General features: G+C 48.4%; 1 protein-coding gene across 4 annotated transcripts; it reads left to right on the top strand.

The window, feature by feature from the left end:
* Positions 1 to 236: 236 nt before the first annotated feature.
* Positions 237 to 15,720, top strand: LOC136954039 (diacylglycerol kinase theta). 4 transcript variants are annotated; one of them, XM_067247570.1, is made up of 27 exons: positions 237 to 964; positions 2,509 to 2,588; positions 2,967 to 3,066; positions 3,864 to 3,949; positions 4,796 to 4,921; positions 5,440 to 5,593; positions 6,017 to 6,091; positions 6,239 to 6,339; positions 6,591 to 6,805; positions 6,920 to 7,010; positions 7,133 to 7,187; positions 7,310 to 7,371; positions 7,646 to 7,796; positions 8,113 to 8,151; positions 8,523 to 8,638; positions 8,862 to 9,013; positions 9,212 to 9,360; positions 9,515 to 9,693; positions 9,936 to 10,036; positions 10,400 to 10,546; positions 10,660 to 10,771; positions 10,930 to 11,082; positions 11,203 to 13,078; positions 13,467 to 13,496; positions 13,801 to 13,860; positions 14,065 to 14,092; positions 14,303 to 15,720. In XM_067247570.1, the coding sequence occupies exons 1-23, from the start codon at positions 748 to 750 to the stop codon at positions 11,299 to 11,301; spliced, it is 2,760 nt and encodes a 919-aa protein (XP_067103671.1). In that variant the 5' UTR covers positions 237 to 747; the 3' UTR covers positions 11,302 to 13,078; positions 13,467 to 13,496; positions 13,801 to 13,860; positions 14,065 to 14,092; positions 14,303 to 15,720. The 4 variants fall into 4 exon arrangements, with proteins under 4 accessions (XP_067103671.1, XP_067103672.1, XP_067103669.1 ...); XM_067247571.1 differs by lacking the exon at positions 14,065 to 14,092 and adding an exon at positions 13,979 to 14,006; XM_067247568.1 differs by lacking the exons at positions 13,801 to 13,860; positions 14,065 to 14,092; positions 14,303 to 15,720 and adding exons at positions 13,323 to 13,352; positions 13,575 to 13,671 and having other exon boundaries at positions 13,467 to 13,524.
* The last annotated feature ends 687 nt before the right edge of the window (positions 15,721 to 16,407 follow it).

Here is a 16,407-nt window from a genome sequence, read left to right as displayed (position 1 = left end):
CTAAGCCAATCACACAACTAGCAAAGGTCGCGGAAGAATTGATTGTACTCATTTACTAGCCAAGCCCTTGACTCTGAGATGCTGATCGTAAAAGCTCTGTTTCAGACCTTGCTGAGAACATGCTGGTCATGTCATGATGGCACAAGCAAGGAGGTTAGGGCGTAGGATATGGGCGGAAGTAGTTGGAGTATTTTCCTTTAGAACTGCCTCCCAACTATAGCACTGCCAACGTTAGGAAGAAAAAAGAAAACAGTTGATTTTCCTGACTGAATAGTTGTCGATGTCGGTAAACTTGTTTCTGTTGATATGTCATAGGATGTCTTTGATTTATCGCAGCATCACACGCAGGAATTTGCAAGCTTATTGTTTTATGTCATTTTTCCTGGAAACCAGCCTAAATATGTTGTTCTTGACAAGCGTATAGCCAGCAAGCTAATAGCTGTAATGAAGAACTCGTAATAACAAGGAATTAGCTTAGTTGGTCTATACCATCCGCTTAGTTGCCGGGCTTGCTACTAAACCGGAGGGCTGTCATCAATCGTCTGCAGCAGACCACCGTCGCATGAGCACAGCTGGCACCGCTCGCTCCGGTCGGGAGTGACTCGGCGAGGGTGAACGTAGCGCATTTCTAGCGAGAGCTTGCTAGCTAGCTCGGCAACTGTCTGACTGCGGAAACGGTCGTTTCCCACAAACGTTGGCGAATTGGAGACAGATAGTTGTCCTCGACTTGAGTCTTACGCGGGGACGATGGCAGAAAGCGTTCTAGTCAAACATTTCAGCACTGTGAGCCCCTGCGCGAGCCCCCGGTCCGGGAGGAAAAAGGCTCAACAGTCTCCCGGCTCGCGCTCCAAGTACCAGGTCAGCGCGCCCGGGCATTGTTTTAAGAGAGTGACTCTCACTAAGCCAACATTCTGCCACAACTGCAGCGATTTTATATGGGGTATTGTCGGATTCCTTTGTGAAGGTAAGTTCAAAAGAGCAGTTGGCACTTGTTTTGTTTTGCTGGCTAGCTATCTCAACAACTAGGTTAGGTCTGTAAACAACAGAACATCAGCCTTCAGGCTAACTGCATTGTTGATTAGTGCACTGTATGACTGTCCAGAATGCAGCATATTAATGTTTAGCAGTGAAGTTCTCGGTCAAACCAATGGCTTCACTTAATCATGTTTTATAAGAAAGGCTAACCTATTTTGAACTTTTAAATGAATGAGCGTAAGTTTACGTCTTGCTAGCAACACTTTTCAGACGATAACAACACCGCCAGTCTTGCAGGGCCATAGGGCTATATAGTGCAAGGCTGTGACAGGAGCAGATGTGTGAAATACCAAGTTGTGTGACAAGCTTACAGGACAGGAAAACCCACATGTTGATGGTAACAACTCAAGGAAAGCTATCGCTAGCCTAAGCGTAACAGGTGAAGTGCTCGTTAGTGGAAAAACTAACTTACTATGAAAAGGATCTGACGGCGATAAAAAAAATAAAAAAAGATTAGTGCACATCCTCTTTCTGTAACAATATACTTCTCTCACCCCCCCCCCCCCCCCCCCCCCCCAGTTTGACAACCACAGGTCTATATGAAGTTATAATAGAGACCATAACCTCTAACAAGAAGACGACACACAGCGCCGAGTACGACAGCAGATATGATGGACGGCTTTTATGTTACTGGGCAGAGAATGGGGGGGGAGCAGGAAGGGATGCAAAGCCTGTGTTGCGCAATCAACTGCAGTCAAGTCGTGATTTACTTTTCCCGGTTGGCATGGCAACAGGAGCCGTGGATGCTTGCCGTAGTAAAGGAGAGGCTTGGACTGTATTGGAGAGAGAGGAATAACAGACAGGGTGGAGTCGGAGGGGGGAGGGCATGGAAATGTATTCTTATGTAAAGACAGGGAGAAAGGCAATTCAACTTTAAGCATGCTTACTGTGTCAGCTGTGTTGGGTGTTGTTGAGTGAATGCAGATCTGTGACTGGACTGCTGTGCTGCCTGTGGTTAGACCAGAGGCCTTCAGGGCCCACTGTCCTGGACTTGGTAGATGTTTAGATACTCCAACACACCTCAAATGAAAGGGTCGTAATGAAGTTCAGCAGAAGCCTGATAACGACCATTCATTTGAATCGGGTGTGGCGGAGCAGGGAAACATCTAGAACATGCAGGACAGTGGGCCCTGAGGACCAGGGTGGAAGACCTCTGCTGTAGCCTACAGACAAACCCAGCGGTCTGTCACAAGCCCCTTTGATGCCTGTTCAAAGAGCTTCAGTGGAGAGGTATTGACTGGCTGAAGGTGACTGACTCAATAACTGCTCCTTTGCATTCTGTTTGATGGTGTTGATCCGCGATCTGATATCTGGCTACTATCGCCTTCGCATCGACGTGCCCTGAGCCGTCGGGCCTGTTCACAGTGAATCCTCCCAAAGCATAAATCTGCATGACTGGAATGAGTGTAATTGCTTGTTTTCCTTGGTGTGTACAGTGTAGTTGAAAGGTTCCCTTCTGCTTGCTGTGTACAGTGTGTAACTTCATGTGCCATGAGAAGTGCCTGAAGACACTGAGATCGGTGTGCTCATGCTTGGCCCCGACGCTGGTGCAGGTGAGTGATGTCACTGCTCCAGTACCGCTGAATGTACCCCTCAATATACCCTCATGTACCCCTCAATATACCCTCATGTACCCCTCAATATACCCTCATGTACCCCTCAATATACCCTCATATACCCCTCAATATACCCTCATATACCCATCAATATACCCTCATGTACCCCTCAATATACCCTCATATACCCCTCAATATACCCTCCTGTACCCCTCAATATACCCTCATGTACCCCTAAACATACCCTGATATACCCAGTGATTGTTTGTTGTGAACATCGAGACGCATGGTATTGAACTGGTGTATACATGCACAGGAAGGGGTCAGGATGGAAACACCATTGTTGTGGGCTTATTTTAGTGTTTTCCTCTCCAGCTCCCCGTTGCTCATTGTTTCGGTCCAGCTGGGCAAAAGAAAAGATTTTGCTGTGTGTGCAGAAAACACCTTGAAGGAAACACAGCGCTACGTTGTGAAGGTTGGTGATTTTAATGACTTGTAAACGTCTGTGTGTCCCAGCTTTGACCACTGTACCTCTGAACATCAGTGTGGCCTGTGTGCTTATATGCAATCCTGGCTTCAGCACTGCTTTTCAACCCACTAATAATGATTCTGTAGAAGCCAGGGCACACCAACCCAATCTATGAGGAACAGCGGGAGACAAGTGACTCGTCTTTGTGTGGGCGCAAGCTGTCAGCAGTGGTCTGTTGTCCAGGTTCTGCTTGGTGAATCTTTCTTTAGCCTCTTTCATTTGGAGTTAATTACAGAACAGGCATTGTCTGGCTAGAAATGATTTTTTTTTTCTCAAAAAAATCAAAATGTTTGAGTTTGATCATCTCATCTCTGTGCAGAACTGAACAATGGTGACATCAGTATTCTGTAACAGGGAAGTCTGAAGAACGTTTATAGAAACCTTATATCTAGAAAACCACAGACACTTGTCTCAAGAACCTTTTTAGGATATAAACGTTTAACAGTTGAAAGTGAGGCCCATAGTTTGCAAATGCTACTAATAGTAGCATGTAATCCCTCTCTGAATTGCTCCTCCCAAGGTTTCTTCCATTTTTCTCCTGTTGAGAGTTTTTTGGGAGTTTTTCCTTGTCGGTTTAGCAGGGGCACAGCGGGAGCCTGTGAAGTATCAAGAGATCATTGAAACAATTCCACCAATAGTTATCGGCAGTACAGGGGTAGTTTTAGCATACAGGGTAATACAAGTGTTTGTCCCCAGCTAATGTTCCGTCTAAATCTCCTGTTCTGTCCTCCTGTCTGTTTCAGTGTGTGAGCTGCACGTCCACGCTGACTGTGCGATATTCAGCTGTGGAGACTGCCGTGTCTGCCACCAGGATGGGACGCAGGATCGAGTAAGTGTCCAGTAGCACAACCGCACCTCATAACTTCCACGGTTATTTACCTTCAGCAACAAGCACAGGTGCATTTTGAATCCTTGTTCCGGCTCCTCTCCACAGTTGTCTGTAAGTCTGACCTTTCTGTGTGGTTTGAAATCAGATTTCACTGTCTGCTCCGTGGCTGCTTACGGTGACCTACAGCCAGGCTGTTGGCTGTAGACCGAGAAGTAGTAATCAAGTGCTAGATCTGTCTTTGCTCTCTGATACCTCCGTCCTGAGGTCTGAGTGGTGCTGGATTATTGATGATTGGCAACAAACTGTAGTTTTAGCACTTATCTCCTGCCAGTCCGAGGAGACTGATGCTGTTTAATCACATCCTGTACATGAGACACTTAAAGGTTGTAATCCCATCCGTCACTCTGATAGCAGCATGGATAATCTGCCAACTGCTGAGCAGAGGCTAGTGAAACGAGAAGGGTCTGGAAGGCTAGTCTTTGATTCTACATAAAAAAACAAGCAACAAATGAAGTTTAGGATCTACGACGGCTTTGTAGTTACTGTGTTATGTTATCGTTTCCCTCTGTGTGTGTGTGGGGGGGGGGTTGCTTTTAATTGATCTGCTCAAGAATGCGATCTGTCACAGGATTGCACTGAAATCAATATCGTTACACTACAAACCACACAGCTGTTGTTAAATTGTAATTAGATACATAGATAACACAAGTGTTTGTCTGTGGATCTTGCTTGTGTAGTGCGTGTGTGCTTTCTGGTTTGGATTTTTTTTTTACCACAGCTGTCCGACGCCAGATTAGACCCCAGAAATGAAACATAATAAACGGAGAGTTTCCTTTCCTGCTGCAGGACGTCTTCCACCACCACTGGAGGGAGGGGAACATCCCGTCAGGGGCGCGCTGCGAGGTGTGCCGCCGCACCTGCGGCTCGTCTGACGTGCTGGCCGGGATCAAGTGCGAGTGGTGTGGCATCACGGTGAGCTGGAGAACTAGGCAGGCTCTAGGACCCAGCAGGCTGGAGGGTCAGGGTTAGAAGGACTAGATCCTGCAGGGTGGGGGGTTCAGCAGTTAAGGAATTCAGGAGATCTAGATGAGAACTTATGTGAAAGGGTAACGTGTCTTAAACCTGGAAAGCCTGGCACAGTCTAGGGTGTTCTCTGCCGAAACAACACCACAGTTCAGTACCAGTTATTTACATTTAGTCATTTAGCAGACGCTCTTATCCAGAGCGACTTACAGTAAGTACAGGGACATTCCCCCGAGGCAAGTAGGGTGAAGTGCCTTGCCCAAGGACACAACGTCAGTTGGCATGACCGGGAATCAAACTGGCAACCTTCGGATTACTAGCCCGATTCCCTCACCACTCAGCCACCTGATTCCACTATTTGAGTCACCACAGGTCAACACAGGCTAGGACTGAAGACGGTATATGTGCAGGACATCGCATGCTAGCGCCTGCAAGATGGATAGCATTGTGACATGGTGTTTCTCCAGACGCATGCCGCCTGCTATATCATCGTGCCTCCAGTGTGTGATCTGGGCCGGCTGGCCGGCGTGCTGCTCACACCGGCCTGTGTTCAGCTGAGCTCCAGGAACTTCAGCAAGATGCACTGTTACCGCATCTCAGAGAGCTGCCAGAACGAGCTGGGTACGCCTGTAGTCACACGCCCTCCTACCCCTCCCACGCACATTTGTACAAACACACACACGCTTGTGTACTAACTAAACCACACACACACACATATGTGTATATACACACACACACACACACACTCATACTAACTAAAGCTGTTGCTCATAAGCCACATCCTCTTGCTTTTTCTGCAGACACAGTTACACCGTTTTTCTCACAGCAGAAAAAAAAGTCACACCATTGTATAAAAAAAGTGTTGCACTTTAATGTGCTGTTTACTGTAAATGGAATAAAGCTGTAAATAGAACATAAACGATTTTTTCAGACATACCTTGATGTTAAAAGTTAAATGAACAGACCTTTCTGTTTGGTAAATGGGATATTGATTGTTTCATGTTTTTGCCCCAGATTTCACCATTTCACATTCTCCTTCCCTAGATCATTTGGATGAGGTTGACAGTCAGGTGTCTGTTCCAGTGAAGGAGAGCCAGCCAGCCTCCACGCCAGATTCAGGTACGCACCAAAAACAACCGCAACAGCATGGTAATACAGTGGTTGGTGTATCGTAAACCTGAAACTCACACTACAAACTCACATCCCTTTAACTCTTTGTCTGAAGAGTCCCTCCCTGTCTCCTGTCTCCTGTGTTTGCTAACCCAGGGAAGCAGATCTTGAAGGTGTCAGATGGGGATGATGCCATCAAGCGTGGCAACTTTCGCTTGGTCTCCATTCCTCGAATAACCAAGAATGAGGAAGTGTTGGTGAGAAGCTGGCCGTTACCTAAACCTGATTAACGCGTGAATAACTCAACTGACACAAAGGATGTTTTTGTCAGTGTTCCTTCACTGTTCACTGGTACAGTTCAGGCTACAAGCTTTGTTTTAGCCTGGAAATGTAAGGAACACTTGCTCCTTTCCACAGCAGAGGCAGTGCCTTCAATTATTCAATTCATTTAACAGTGTAGGAGTGAAGTAACGGAAGTCATTAAACCAGTACCATCTGTGACCTGCAGGAATCGGTGCTGAGGGCCTTCTACTTGCCTGACGAGCCCAAGGACTACGACCTGCACGAGTATGGACAACCACCCCTGCAGTCCGAAGACATCCTGAACCGCAACGGTAACCCTGACAACAAGGGCATCTTTAAGGACTGCGTTCCAGAGGCGTGGGTTCTGAGGGCCAGACCCCAGGACACGGAGGTGGTGAACATCTACGCCGGCTGGCAGAAGTGAGGGCTTCTGGGAAGTGTAGTCCCCCCCCCCTGATTTAAGGGACCGTCCACCAGACGATGGTTAGAACTATAAACCGTAACCAGTGTGTGTGTGTGTGTGTGTGTGTACAGGGTTGGTGCGCCCTATGTCTCCATCTCCATATCCAAGAACAGTACAGTGGATTCTGTCATCCAGGAGGTACTCATTCGACTGGAAAAACAGGTGCTTCTACAAGATGTTATTGATACACCTATTTAGTCTTGATGCCCAATATACTGTATCAGCCAATCCACCTTCCTATCTGCTCCTGGTAACCTTTAAGCTGTTCTTGGTTTTGGCCTTAGGCAGAGGACCCTTCCAATTTCAACCTTGTGGAGGTGTACATGGGAAGCAGGCAAGGTCAGTACTCAGGGCAAAAATACACATTCATCAAATTGAACAGATTAAAAAGCTTTCTCTGGGTCAAAGGTCACACAGACGGTTAATCAGACTGACAGCGTGTTGTGTTGTGTTGACCGTAGTTCAGAGACAGGTGCTGCCGGGTCAGGAGATGCTTCTGGACAAACTGAAGGAGATCCGGAAGGTGCTCTATTAATAACGTCTGTCCTCTTGGGCTTATCTAGTATCCAGGTGACTGTATTAATGGGTGCATTTCTGTAGCCATATGATGTTGAGTATGTTGCGCATGTAGACCCTGTTGTGGCTCAGTGAACGAAAAGTCTGAAGTAATTTTCGGACGTTTTGATACCGGTTTAAATAACGGGTTTAGAGGTGAACTAGATAAAGGAAAAAAATCACTGCTGTGGCCACAAGCACACCTCACGATTTCCCGGAAAATGTTACCCTCTCTCCTCTAGGTTTCCCTGAGGCAGATGAACCAGACTCGCTTCTACGTGGCTGAGAGCAGGAACAGCAGGGTACAGGTCAAGCTGCTCATAGGAGGACTTCCCCCGCTGCTGGACAAGGACGAGTACTCCCAACTGCTGCAGGAACACCTGGCTGTCAAAAGTCAGTTCACCCCCCCGCCACCGCCCGACCCTACTACCGCTATCTCAGCTGGCTTTAACTGTCGTTTAAATCTGGGGCACCAGAAAAACAATCAATACCCACTCCTCTCCAACCTAATTTCTTCTTGTTTTGCTCTCTCACTCGCTCTGTCTCTCTGCGTCTCTGTCTCTCTGCGTCTCTGTCTCTCTGCCTCTGTCTCTTCCTCTGTCGCTGCCTCTGTCTCTCTGCCTCTGTCTCTCTGCCTCTGTCTCTCTGCATCTCTGTCTCTCTGCCTCTGTCTCTCTGCCTCTGTCTCTCTGACTCTGTCTCTCCACAGGTCACCTGATGGCCACAACGCATGTCTACGGGAGCCAAGGTAGGCAAGTTGTCATGGAACCCCCCCCCCCTTCTCTAGCTCTTTCACAATACAGGCCAGTGCTCCAGTTTGAGTAATACCATGCAGTATGTTTCAATAGCTGAATGAGTCCACGGGCTCTGTGTGCCATGCCATAGCATTGCATGTGTCCCCTCTGTCACAACCCATATCCTCATGTTGGTTCGTTGTTGAAATGTTTTTACTTGGCCAAGTAATTTGATTGGACGAGGTATTCCATGAGTGGTGATCTTCCTGTGATACTGCCTGCATATAGACACGATTTGTACTTGGCTTTGGTTTAAAGCTTTTGCTAAATGAGTAAATGTATACTGTGATTTGACCTGTCCGTCTGTGTGTGTGTGGGGTGGCAGGAGCGCTGGAACTGCAGATATCGTGTTTCTCCGAGGCGGAGAGAGTCTACATGCTAGCCAAGGACACGGCTGTCTGCAACAAACAGCTCACCTCCCTGGTGATACCCGAGATACTGGTAACACAAGTCTCGCTGCCCTGCAGGCTGTAGTTAAAGTTCGGAAGAGATATCTTGTTTTTTGGTGGTGAGATTGGGCTGCCTTTGAACGAAATCTAACATTCAACAAGAGTCTACAATTTGGCTGCAATTCTGAAGGCAGCGTCAGCCAGGATGTAACAACAACGATGCTTTTGTGAAAACCCCACAGCTCATCAGCTGACGCTTTTGTAAACCCACACAGCACAACAAGTTGGAGAGAGGCTGCTGTCCCTTGCTGGTGTTTGTGAACCCCAGGAGTGGAGGGCTGAGGGGACGAGAGCTGCTCTACAATTTCCGGAAGCTTCTGAACCCTCACCAAGTATTCGACTTGACCAATGGTGGACCACTGGCAGGGTGAGACTGGGAGATGTGAACTGTTCTGTGCCTTTTTAAGAGCCAAAAGTAAAACAATTCTATGTGTTGTGGTCACAGTGGAACTGTTTTTGTATCCCTGTAAGAAAAATAAACAACAAAGTTGTTAGCTTTTTAAGTTGTTACATTTAATATATATATGTTTTCATATTTTGGTTGCTTTTTTTCCTTCCCCTCCAGACTCCACACGTTCAGGGAGGTCCCCCACTTCCGGGTGCTGGTGTGTGGGGGGGACGGGACGGTGGGCTGGGTCCTGGGAGTCCTGGAGGCCGTCAGGCACAAGCTGGTCTGTCCTGAGCCCCCGATCGCCATCATCCCTCTGGGCACAGGTCAGAACACTGCCCCCAGACAGCCATGAACCTGGTACCACCACCAACACACAGAATCACACCTCCAGACATCATCCCCAAACCCCCACACAGAGTCTGCAGCTGACCCCAGATGTGTCCGAGCGTGTTGTCCCTGACGCCCTGTCCCCCTCAGGGAACGACCTGGCCCGGGTGCTGCGCTGGGGGGCAGGCTACAGCGGCGAGGACCCCCACAATGTGCTGCAAGCCGTGGACGAGGCAGAGGAGGTGCAGATGGACCGCTGGACCATCCTGCTGGATGCCCAGGAGATGAGCGGGGGTGGGGAGGAGAACGGCTACCTGGAGCCCCCCAAGGTCTGGAGGGAGGGAGGGAGGGAGGGAGGGAGGGAGGGAGGGAGGGAGGGAGGGAGGGAGGGAGGGAGGGAGGGAGGGAGGGAGGGAGGGAGGGAGGGAGGGAGGGAGGGAGGGAGGGAAGTATTAATAGTGATAGTAGGAGTGATAGTAGACGTAGTGATATTGGTGTGTGAAGTTTGTCTTGGTTCCTGGTTGATGTCCTGAGGTGTGTGACAGTGCTGCTCTCTGCTGTTGAACCATAGATAGTGCAGATGAACAACTACCTTGGTCTGGGCATCGACGCAGAGCTTACCCTGGACTTCCACCACGCTCGCGAGGAGGAGCCAGAGAAGTTCAACAGCAGGTACCTAACACTGGACGCAGAGCCCCCTGCCTGCAGGGAGGTCCAACAGCAGGTACCTAACACTGGACGCAGAGCCCCCTGCCTGCAGGGAGGTTCAACAGCAGGTACCTAACACTGGACGCAGAGCCCCCTGCCTGCAGGGAGGTCCAACAGCAGGTACCTAACACTGGACGCAGAGCCCCCTGCCTGCAGGGAGGTCCAACAGCAGGTACCTAACACTGGACGCAGAGCCCCCTGCCTGCAGGGAGGACACCCAGCTGCTGCCATCATACATGCTGCTGCACAGCACAGAACGACTGGGAAAGTCTGGGGGCCTCCTTGCCTAACCAGGTTCTCTTGATGTGTGTGTGCGTGTGTGTCTAGGTTTCACAACAAGGGTGTGTATGTGAAGGCGGGGCTGCAGAAACTTAGTCACACCAGGAACCTCCATCAAGACATTCGGCTGCAGGTGGACAAACAGGAAGTGGAGCTGCCCAGTATAGAGGGACTGATCTTCCTCAACATCCCCAGGTACACACACACACACATGCAAGCACACACACACACTCATTGTCTTGCATATACACAGGCTTAATTACTTGCACAACTATGAACCTGTGGTGTGTGTGTGTTTCTGCGTCTAGTTGGGGCTCTGGAGCAGACCTGTGGGGATCAGAGGGGGACTGTCGTTTTGGTCGTCCCCGTATCGATGATGGGATGCTGGAGGTGGTGGGGGTGACGGGGGTGGTGCACATGGTGAGTACTGACCCCTGCTGTTACTGACCCCTGCTCCTACTAACCCCTGCTCCTACTGAGCCCTGCTGCTACTGACCCCTGCTCCTACTGACCCCTGCTCCTACTGACCCCTGCTGTTCCGGGACAGTAGATCAGCTGAGTTGTGGTGTGTGTCGCAGGGCCAGGTGCAAAGTGGACTACGCTCGGGGATCCGCATCGCCCAGGGCAACTACGTGCGCGTCACGGTAACCAAGCCCCTCCCGGTGCAGGTGGACGGGGAGCCCTGGATCCAGGCCCCGGGACACATCATCATCTCCGCAGCTGGGCCAAAGGTCAGGGGTCACCCGGGTCCTCAGGGGTCAACACAGTCCTCCAGACCGGACACAACTGGGGATCTCTCCACACCTGTGTGTTCATCCTGACCAGAGCGTGTGTGTATGTGTCTCTCTCAGGTCCGGATGCTGAGGAAGTCCAAACACAAACAGAAGAGGTCTGCAGGGCTGAGAGAGGCCCGTTCCGAGAGCCCCTCATCCAGCGATGGAGGCCAGTGACCCCTCTCCCCTCCTGCCCCTCACCCACCCTCACCCCTTCTCCCCTCCTGCCCCTCACGCCTTCTCCCCTCCTGCCCCTCACCCCCTCTCCCCTCACCCCGCCCTGCTCTGCCTTCCCTGGCTGGGCTGCTCTCCCCTGAGCTGCTCTCCTGGTCGGGGTGGTGAGCTCTCCCAGCCTCGCCTGGTCTCCAGGAGGAGCCCTGTTTATACATGCTCTCCACTCCAGCGCTCCTCTGTCCAATCACCTAACCATGATCCTGTCTATGTCATCGTTGGTTAACCACAGCTAGGCGCAACAGGGTTACCTCTTTCAGATGAATGCCAGTTTAGAAATACCACTTGTGGTGAATCGAATCACGAATGATTGAAAATATTTTTATGTTTTGATTTTATCTTCTCCTTATTAGGTAAATACCACTGAAAACGGAGTCTATGTAAAATAACTGATCCTAAGACAATATAATAATTATTTCAAATTAGATAATTGAGCAGATTGATGATCTAATTATAATAACACAAGAAAGTTTTACTACATAGAAAGAAATCTGGTCCTAAAATATTTCATAATAATGAACGATTTCCCCCTAAAAACTCAGTACTAAGTCTTCTAAACTAGTACTTAGTACTCAGCCTAAACCCACATAAGGACCATTAAACAGCCATTCGGTTGGTACTACTGTGTTATGTATTCAACAGTAGGAAGATTAACATATAAATATATATTTTTTATTGGATTACTGTCCACATGGAGAGCAATAAGTATGTTAACTACAAGTTGGTTCTTCTAGGCAAATCAAGTCAAAATGTTTAACTTTGGTAACTGGCACAGTTTGGTCAAACTTGACAGACCCAGAAGATTGCCACATTATGATGGATATTCCTAACAGGAGCTTCCAGTTGTTGTGTTCAAAATGTGCTAATCAGCACTTTCTCATAGACTCACAGCTACAGTACATGTATCTTAAGTGCATATTAACATCTGTAGCCAAGTACCTCATGATGTGTATCTAGATCGTTCTCTGTAGCAGGTTCCTATGCTACAGTATACATACTTACCAAGACTTGACTCCTCAGCAAATGTATTTTTGTTGTCATAAGAGACGTCATCTGAAAATACGTTATTGTAAAAAAAAAAAATATTCAGTAGTCTCTATTAGATGTTCAGGTAACTTAAGTCCTGTGCACTAATGCCAAGGTTATGTTTTGTATGGGAGAGATGGTGCTTTTGAGAACTCATTCTCCAGTTGAAAGTTTCCTTGTGGAAGGAGGAACTTCGACCACATTCCTAGTGATGCAGAACTTAGAAATACAATCACACACCGTCTCATTAATACTAAACATGTACAAAGGATCTTGTTTTAGCTCTCAGCTGATGCCTGACAGTATTTGATTTGAGTTGATGGACTTTTTACTCAACATGTCTGTATGTAGACTGGCTTTGTTACTCGGTGCTGGTGTGTAACATGTTTAAATCGTTGGTTCTGCTTGGAGTATCAAATACAGTCAAAGCCACCAACCAGGTTTCTAGGTGAAGTCAGACACAGTATTTTTACTAGGTGGCTTGAAATTGTAATGTTTTGAACCAGTGAATTCAGACATCACGATGCACTGAAGGTTTCTGGCTTTGAATGGATAGAGAATACCTTTGTACAGTACTGTTGGGTTATGAACACCAACACACACATTGGTGTCTTAGTTATCTGTTGCTGTTTGGCTGGTCAACATGCCTTCTTGGTCTCCTGTCCTCATCTCCTCAGTTTTCTTATCGACTGAAAAGGTCTGTTCCTCAGGGGTGAGCCCCAGGGAGGTCTCTGGTGAGCCCCAGGGAGGTCTGTTCCTCTGGTGAGCCCCAGGGAGGTCTCTGGTGAGCCCCAGGGAGGTCTGTTCCTCTGGTGAGCCCCAGGGAGGTCTGTTCCTCTGGTGAGCCCCAGGGAGGTCTGTTCCTCTCTGGTGAGCCCCAGGGAGGTCTGTCCCTCTGGTGAGCCCCAGGGAGGTCTGTCCCTCTGGTGAGCCCCAGGGAGGTCTGTCCCTCTGTGGTGAGTCCCAGGGAGGTCTGTCCCTCTGGTGAGCCCCAGGGAGGTCTGTCCCTCTGGTGAGCCCCAGGGAGGTCTGTCCCTCTGGTGAGCCCCAGGGAGGTCTGTCCCTCTGTGGTGAGCCCCAGGGAGGTCTGTTCCTCTGTGGTGAGCCCCAGGGAGGTCTGTTCCTCTGGTGAGCCCCAGGGAGGTCTCTGGTGAGCCCCAGGGAGGTCTGTCCCTCTGGTGAGCCCCAGGGAGGTCTGTTCCTCTGGTGAGCCCCAGGGAGGTCTGTTCCTCTGGTGAGCCCCAGGGAGGTCTGTTCCTCTGGTGAGCCCCAGGGAGGTCTGTTCCTCTGGTGAGCCCCAGGGAGGTCTGTTCCTCTGGTGAGCCCCAGGGAGGTCTGTCCCTCTGGTGAGCCCCAGGGAGGTCTGTTCCTCTGTGGTGAGCCCCAGGGAGGTCTGTTCCTCTGGTGAGCCCCAGGGAGGTCTGTTCCTCTGTGGTGAGCCCCAGGGAGGTCTGTTCCTCTGTGGTGAGCCCCAGGGAGGTCTGTCCCTCTGTGGTGAGCCCCAGGGAGGTCTGTTCCTCTGTGGTGAGCCCCAGGGAGGTCTGTTCCTCTGGTGAGCCCCAGGGAGGTCTGTCCCTCTGTGGTGAGCCCCAGGGAGGTCTGTTCCTCTGGTGAGCCCCAGGGAGGTCTGTCCCTCTGTGGTGAGCCCCAGGGAGGTCTGTTCCTCTGGTGAGCCCCAGGGAGGTCTGTTCCTCTGGTGAGCCCCAGGGAGGTCTGTCCCTCTGTGGTGAGCCCCAGGGAGGTCTGTTCCTCTGGGGTGAGCCCCAGGGAGGTCTGTCCCTCTGGGGTGAGCCCCAGGGAGGTCTGTTCCTCTGTGGTGAGCCCCAGGGAGGTCTGTTCCTCTGGGGTGAGCCCCAGGGAGGTCTGTCCCTCTGTGGTGAGCCCCAGGGAGGTCTGTCCCTCTGGGGTGAGTCCCAGGGAGGGAGCTGCAGGGGGACAGACAGGTGGATACAAAGGTACCTTAGTAATTTCCTTGGGGCTGTGGATCAAAGCAGATTATCCACAAGGTCATACACCAGTGACAGAGAATAGTACTTTGTACTTTGCTATGGATAACATATCAACCTCATGGCCGATGATCTGGCAGAGATGGGAATACTCAAGTGATACTCATTGAGAGTTTAGGAAGATGAGGACAGGAGCCTAGTGTTTGTGCATGTGCAGCAATTCAAACCATTGTCTGACAACGGTACACATGTACAGTAGTGAGTATTTTAAAATTGTATAAAATTAGGTATCGTCTAAATGTTTATTCCATTCAGATTGGCATGAAGATTGATATTTATGCATACACATTGAGGTGAGTATTGTGTATTTACTGTAGTGCTGTATCTTTAGAACCTGTCTTTAATACCAGTGATGGTCCGCAGTTTTCTTCTGTAGTCTCTGTCAGACTCAATGCTGTAGAACTAAACGCCAAACCCCAAAAGCACAATGAGGCAGTTGTGCCAGCTGCACTTGACAGCTAATATGCTATCCACTCCAAAGATAATACTCCTATACTGTAGTTGGACTTCTCCCTCACTTCACGCCACCCCACCAGGGGTTCTGAACAAACAGGTGGAGGGCTAGCTTCGTTCCTAGCACGCCTTAGAGCTGGGGTTGTTAGCCTCCAGGCTTTAAACAAATTTACACATTTACCCTAACAAGTGCCATTTTCTTTCCTTTTTTCTCTCCCTCTACATTTCTCCTCAATGTTGCTGCTGAGAGCCACATAACAGCTTGCGTCCATGCCCAAGGTACCGTTCTGTGTTGGATGTGGCTTACAGTGTGTGCGTACCATTTGTAGGTTCTCTGCTTTCTGCGTCGGTTCTGCCTGTAGCTGTGAATCCTCAGGCCAGTGTGGTTCTGTGGCTTCTCAATGCCAGATCTTCACCTAGTGCCTCATTGAAGTGCTTCTAGAATATCAGTGGTTTTTCCGTGTCGAAAAATGTGCGTGTGTTTCACTCCTGCTGATACAGTAATTTAAATATCTTACATGTAAGTGTTTCTCAACCATTTTGAGCTAATGTGCCTCTAGATGACTTACGTTGTCACGTTTTGTTTTTAATTTTCCATAAAGGAAGGTATTTTAAGTTTTTACTTGAGTCTTAAAGGAAGTTGTATGTATCAATAGATATGTATATTTTTGCAGACAAAAGCTGTTTTTAGTTTGAAATTTGAAAGTTTTAACTGTAAATTGCACTAACTGTAATATTTGAGATGATATTAGGTGTTATGTTTGGTTACCTTGAATGTTAAATAACAAATTCTAAAGATATATGTTGAAATAACAGAAAATATATGAAAAAAGTAACTAATGTATGTCTCCAAAATAAAAACAGACATGGGACACCTTGAGATGCGTGCTGGTTTTTAATGGTTGGCAACATTCTGAATCTAGAAGGGAACAATATCTATTTTTGTTGTTAGTTTAAGTTAGTCATTCATTCCTTTGCACAAAACCATCCATATATATTGGTATTGACACGGTTGTTCATGTACGCTAAACCTCAATTGTTTACTTTTCAAATGTGATCGAATTTGTTACCACTCACTAAATCAATCCCCACACCCAATATTTTGCTATGTAAGTTTATCTAACAAGACACTCAATTCTATTAAATCTTCTTGTCAAAAAGGATTCCTGGCGAATACGCTGCATGGGGTATTAATGTATGAATATGATGTGAGGTCCAACAGGTAGTAGTAATGGCTACATTTTACTTGAGTATATGTCAGAGCCCATACTTCTTTACTATAACTTGACTGAAAAAGTGTTCAGCACTTCAACATTTACCAGAGCCTTTTTAAACATGAGTATCGTACTTTGGTCATTTCACACATGCTAACCCCTTTGGTAATTTCATTCAAAACAAACATAGTAACCCCTTTGGTCATTTCATTCAAAACACACATGCTAACCCCTTTGGTCATTTCATTCAAAACAAACATAGTAACCCCTTTGGTCATTTCATTAAAAAAAACACATTCTAACCCCTTTGGTCATTTCATTCAAAACAAACATAGTAACCCCTTTGGTCATTT

The sequence above is a fragment of the Osmerus mordax genome, chromosome 12 (genome assembly GCF_038355195.1).
Source record: "Osmerus mordax isolate fOsmMor3 chromosome 12, fOsmMor3.pri, whole genome shotgun sequence".
Classification (NCBI taxonomy): Eukaryota; Metazoa; Chordata; class Actinopteri; order Osmeriformes; family Osmeridae; genus Osmerus; species Osmerus mordax.
Note: the sequence above shows the minus strand (reverse complement) of the source record. Positions and strands in the feature narration are given on the sequence as shown.

Excerpts from the sequence above, each read along its gene's own strand:
- LOC136954039 (XM_067247570.1), top strand. The coding sequence starts at position 748 with ATGGCAGAAAGCGTTCTAGTCAAACATTTCAGCACTGTGAGCCCCTGC. Across the intron at positions 6,092-6,238 it reads AGCCTCCACGCCAGATTCAG|GGAAGCAGATCTTGAAGGTG; the intron begins GTACGCACCAAA and ends TTGCTAACCCAG. Across the intron at positions 7,011-7,132 it reads TCATTCGACTGGAAAAACAG|GCAGAGGACCCTTCCAATTT; the intron begins GTGCTTCTACAA and ends TTTTGGCCTTAG.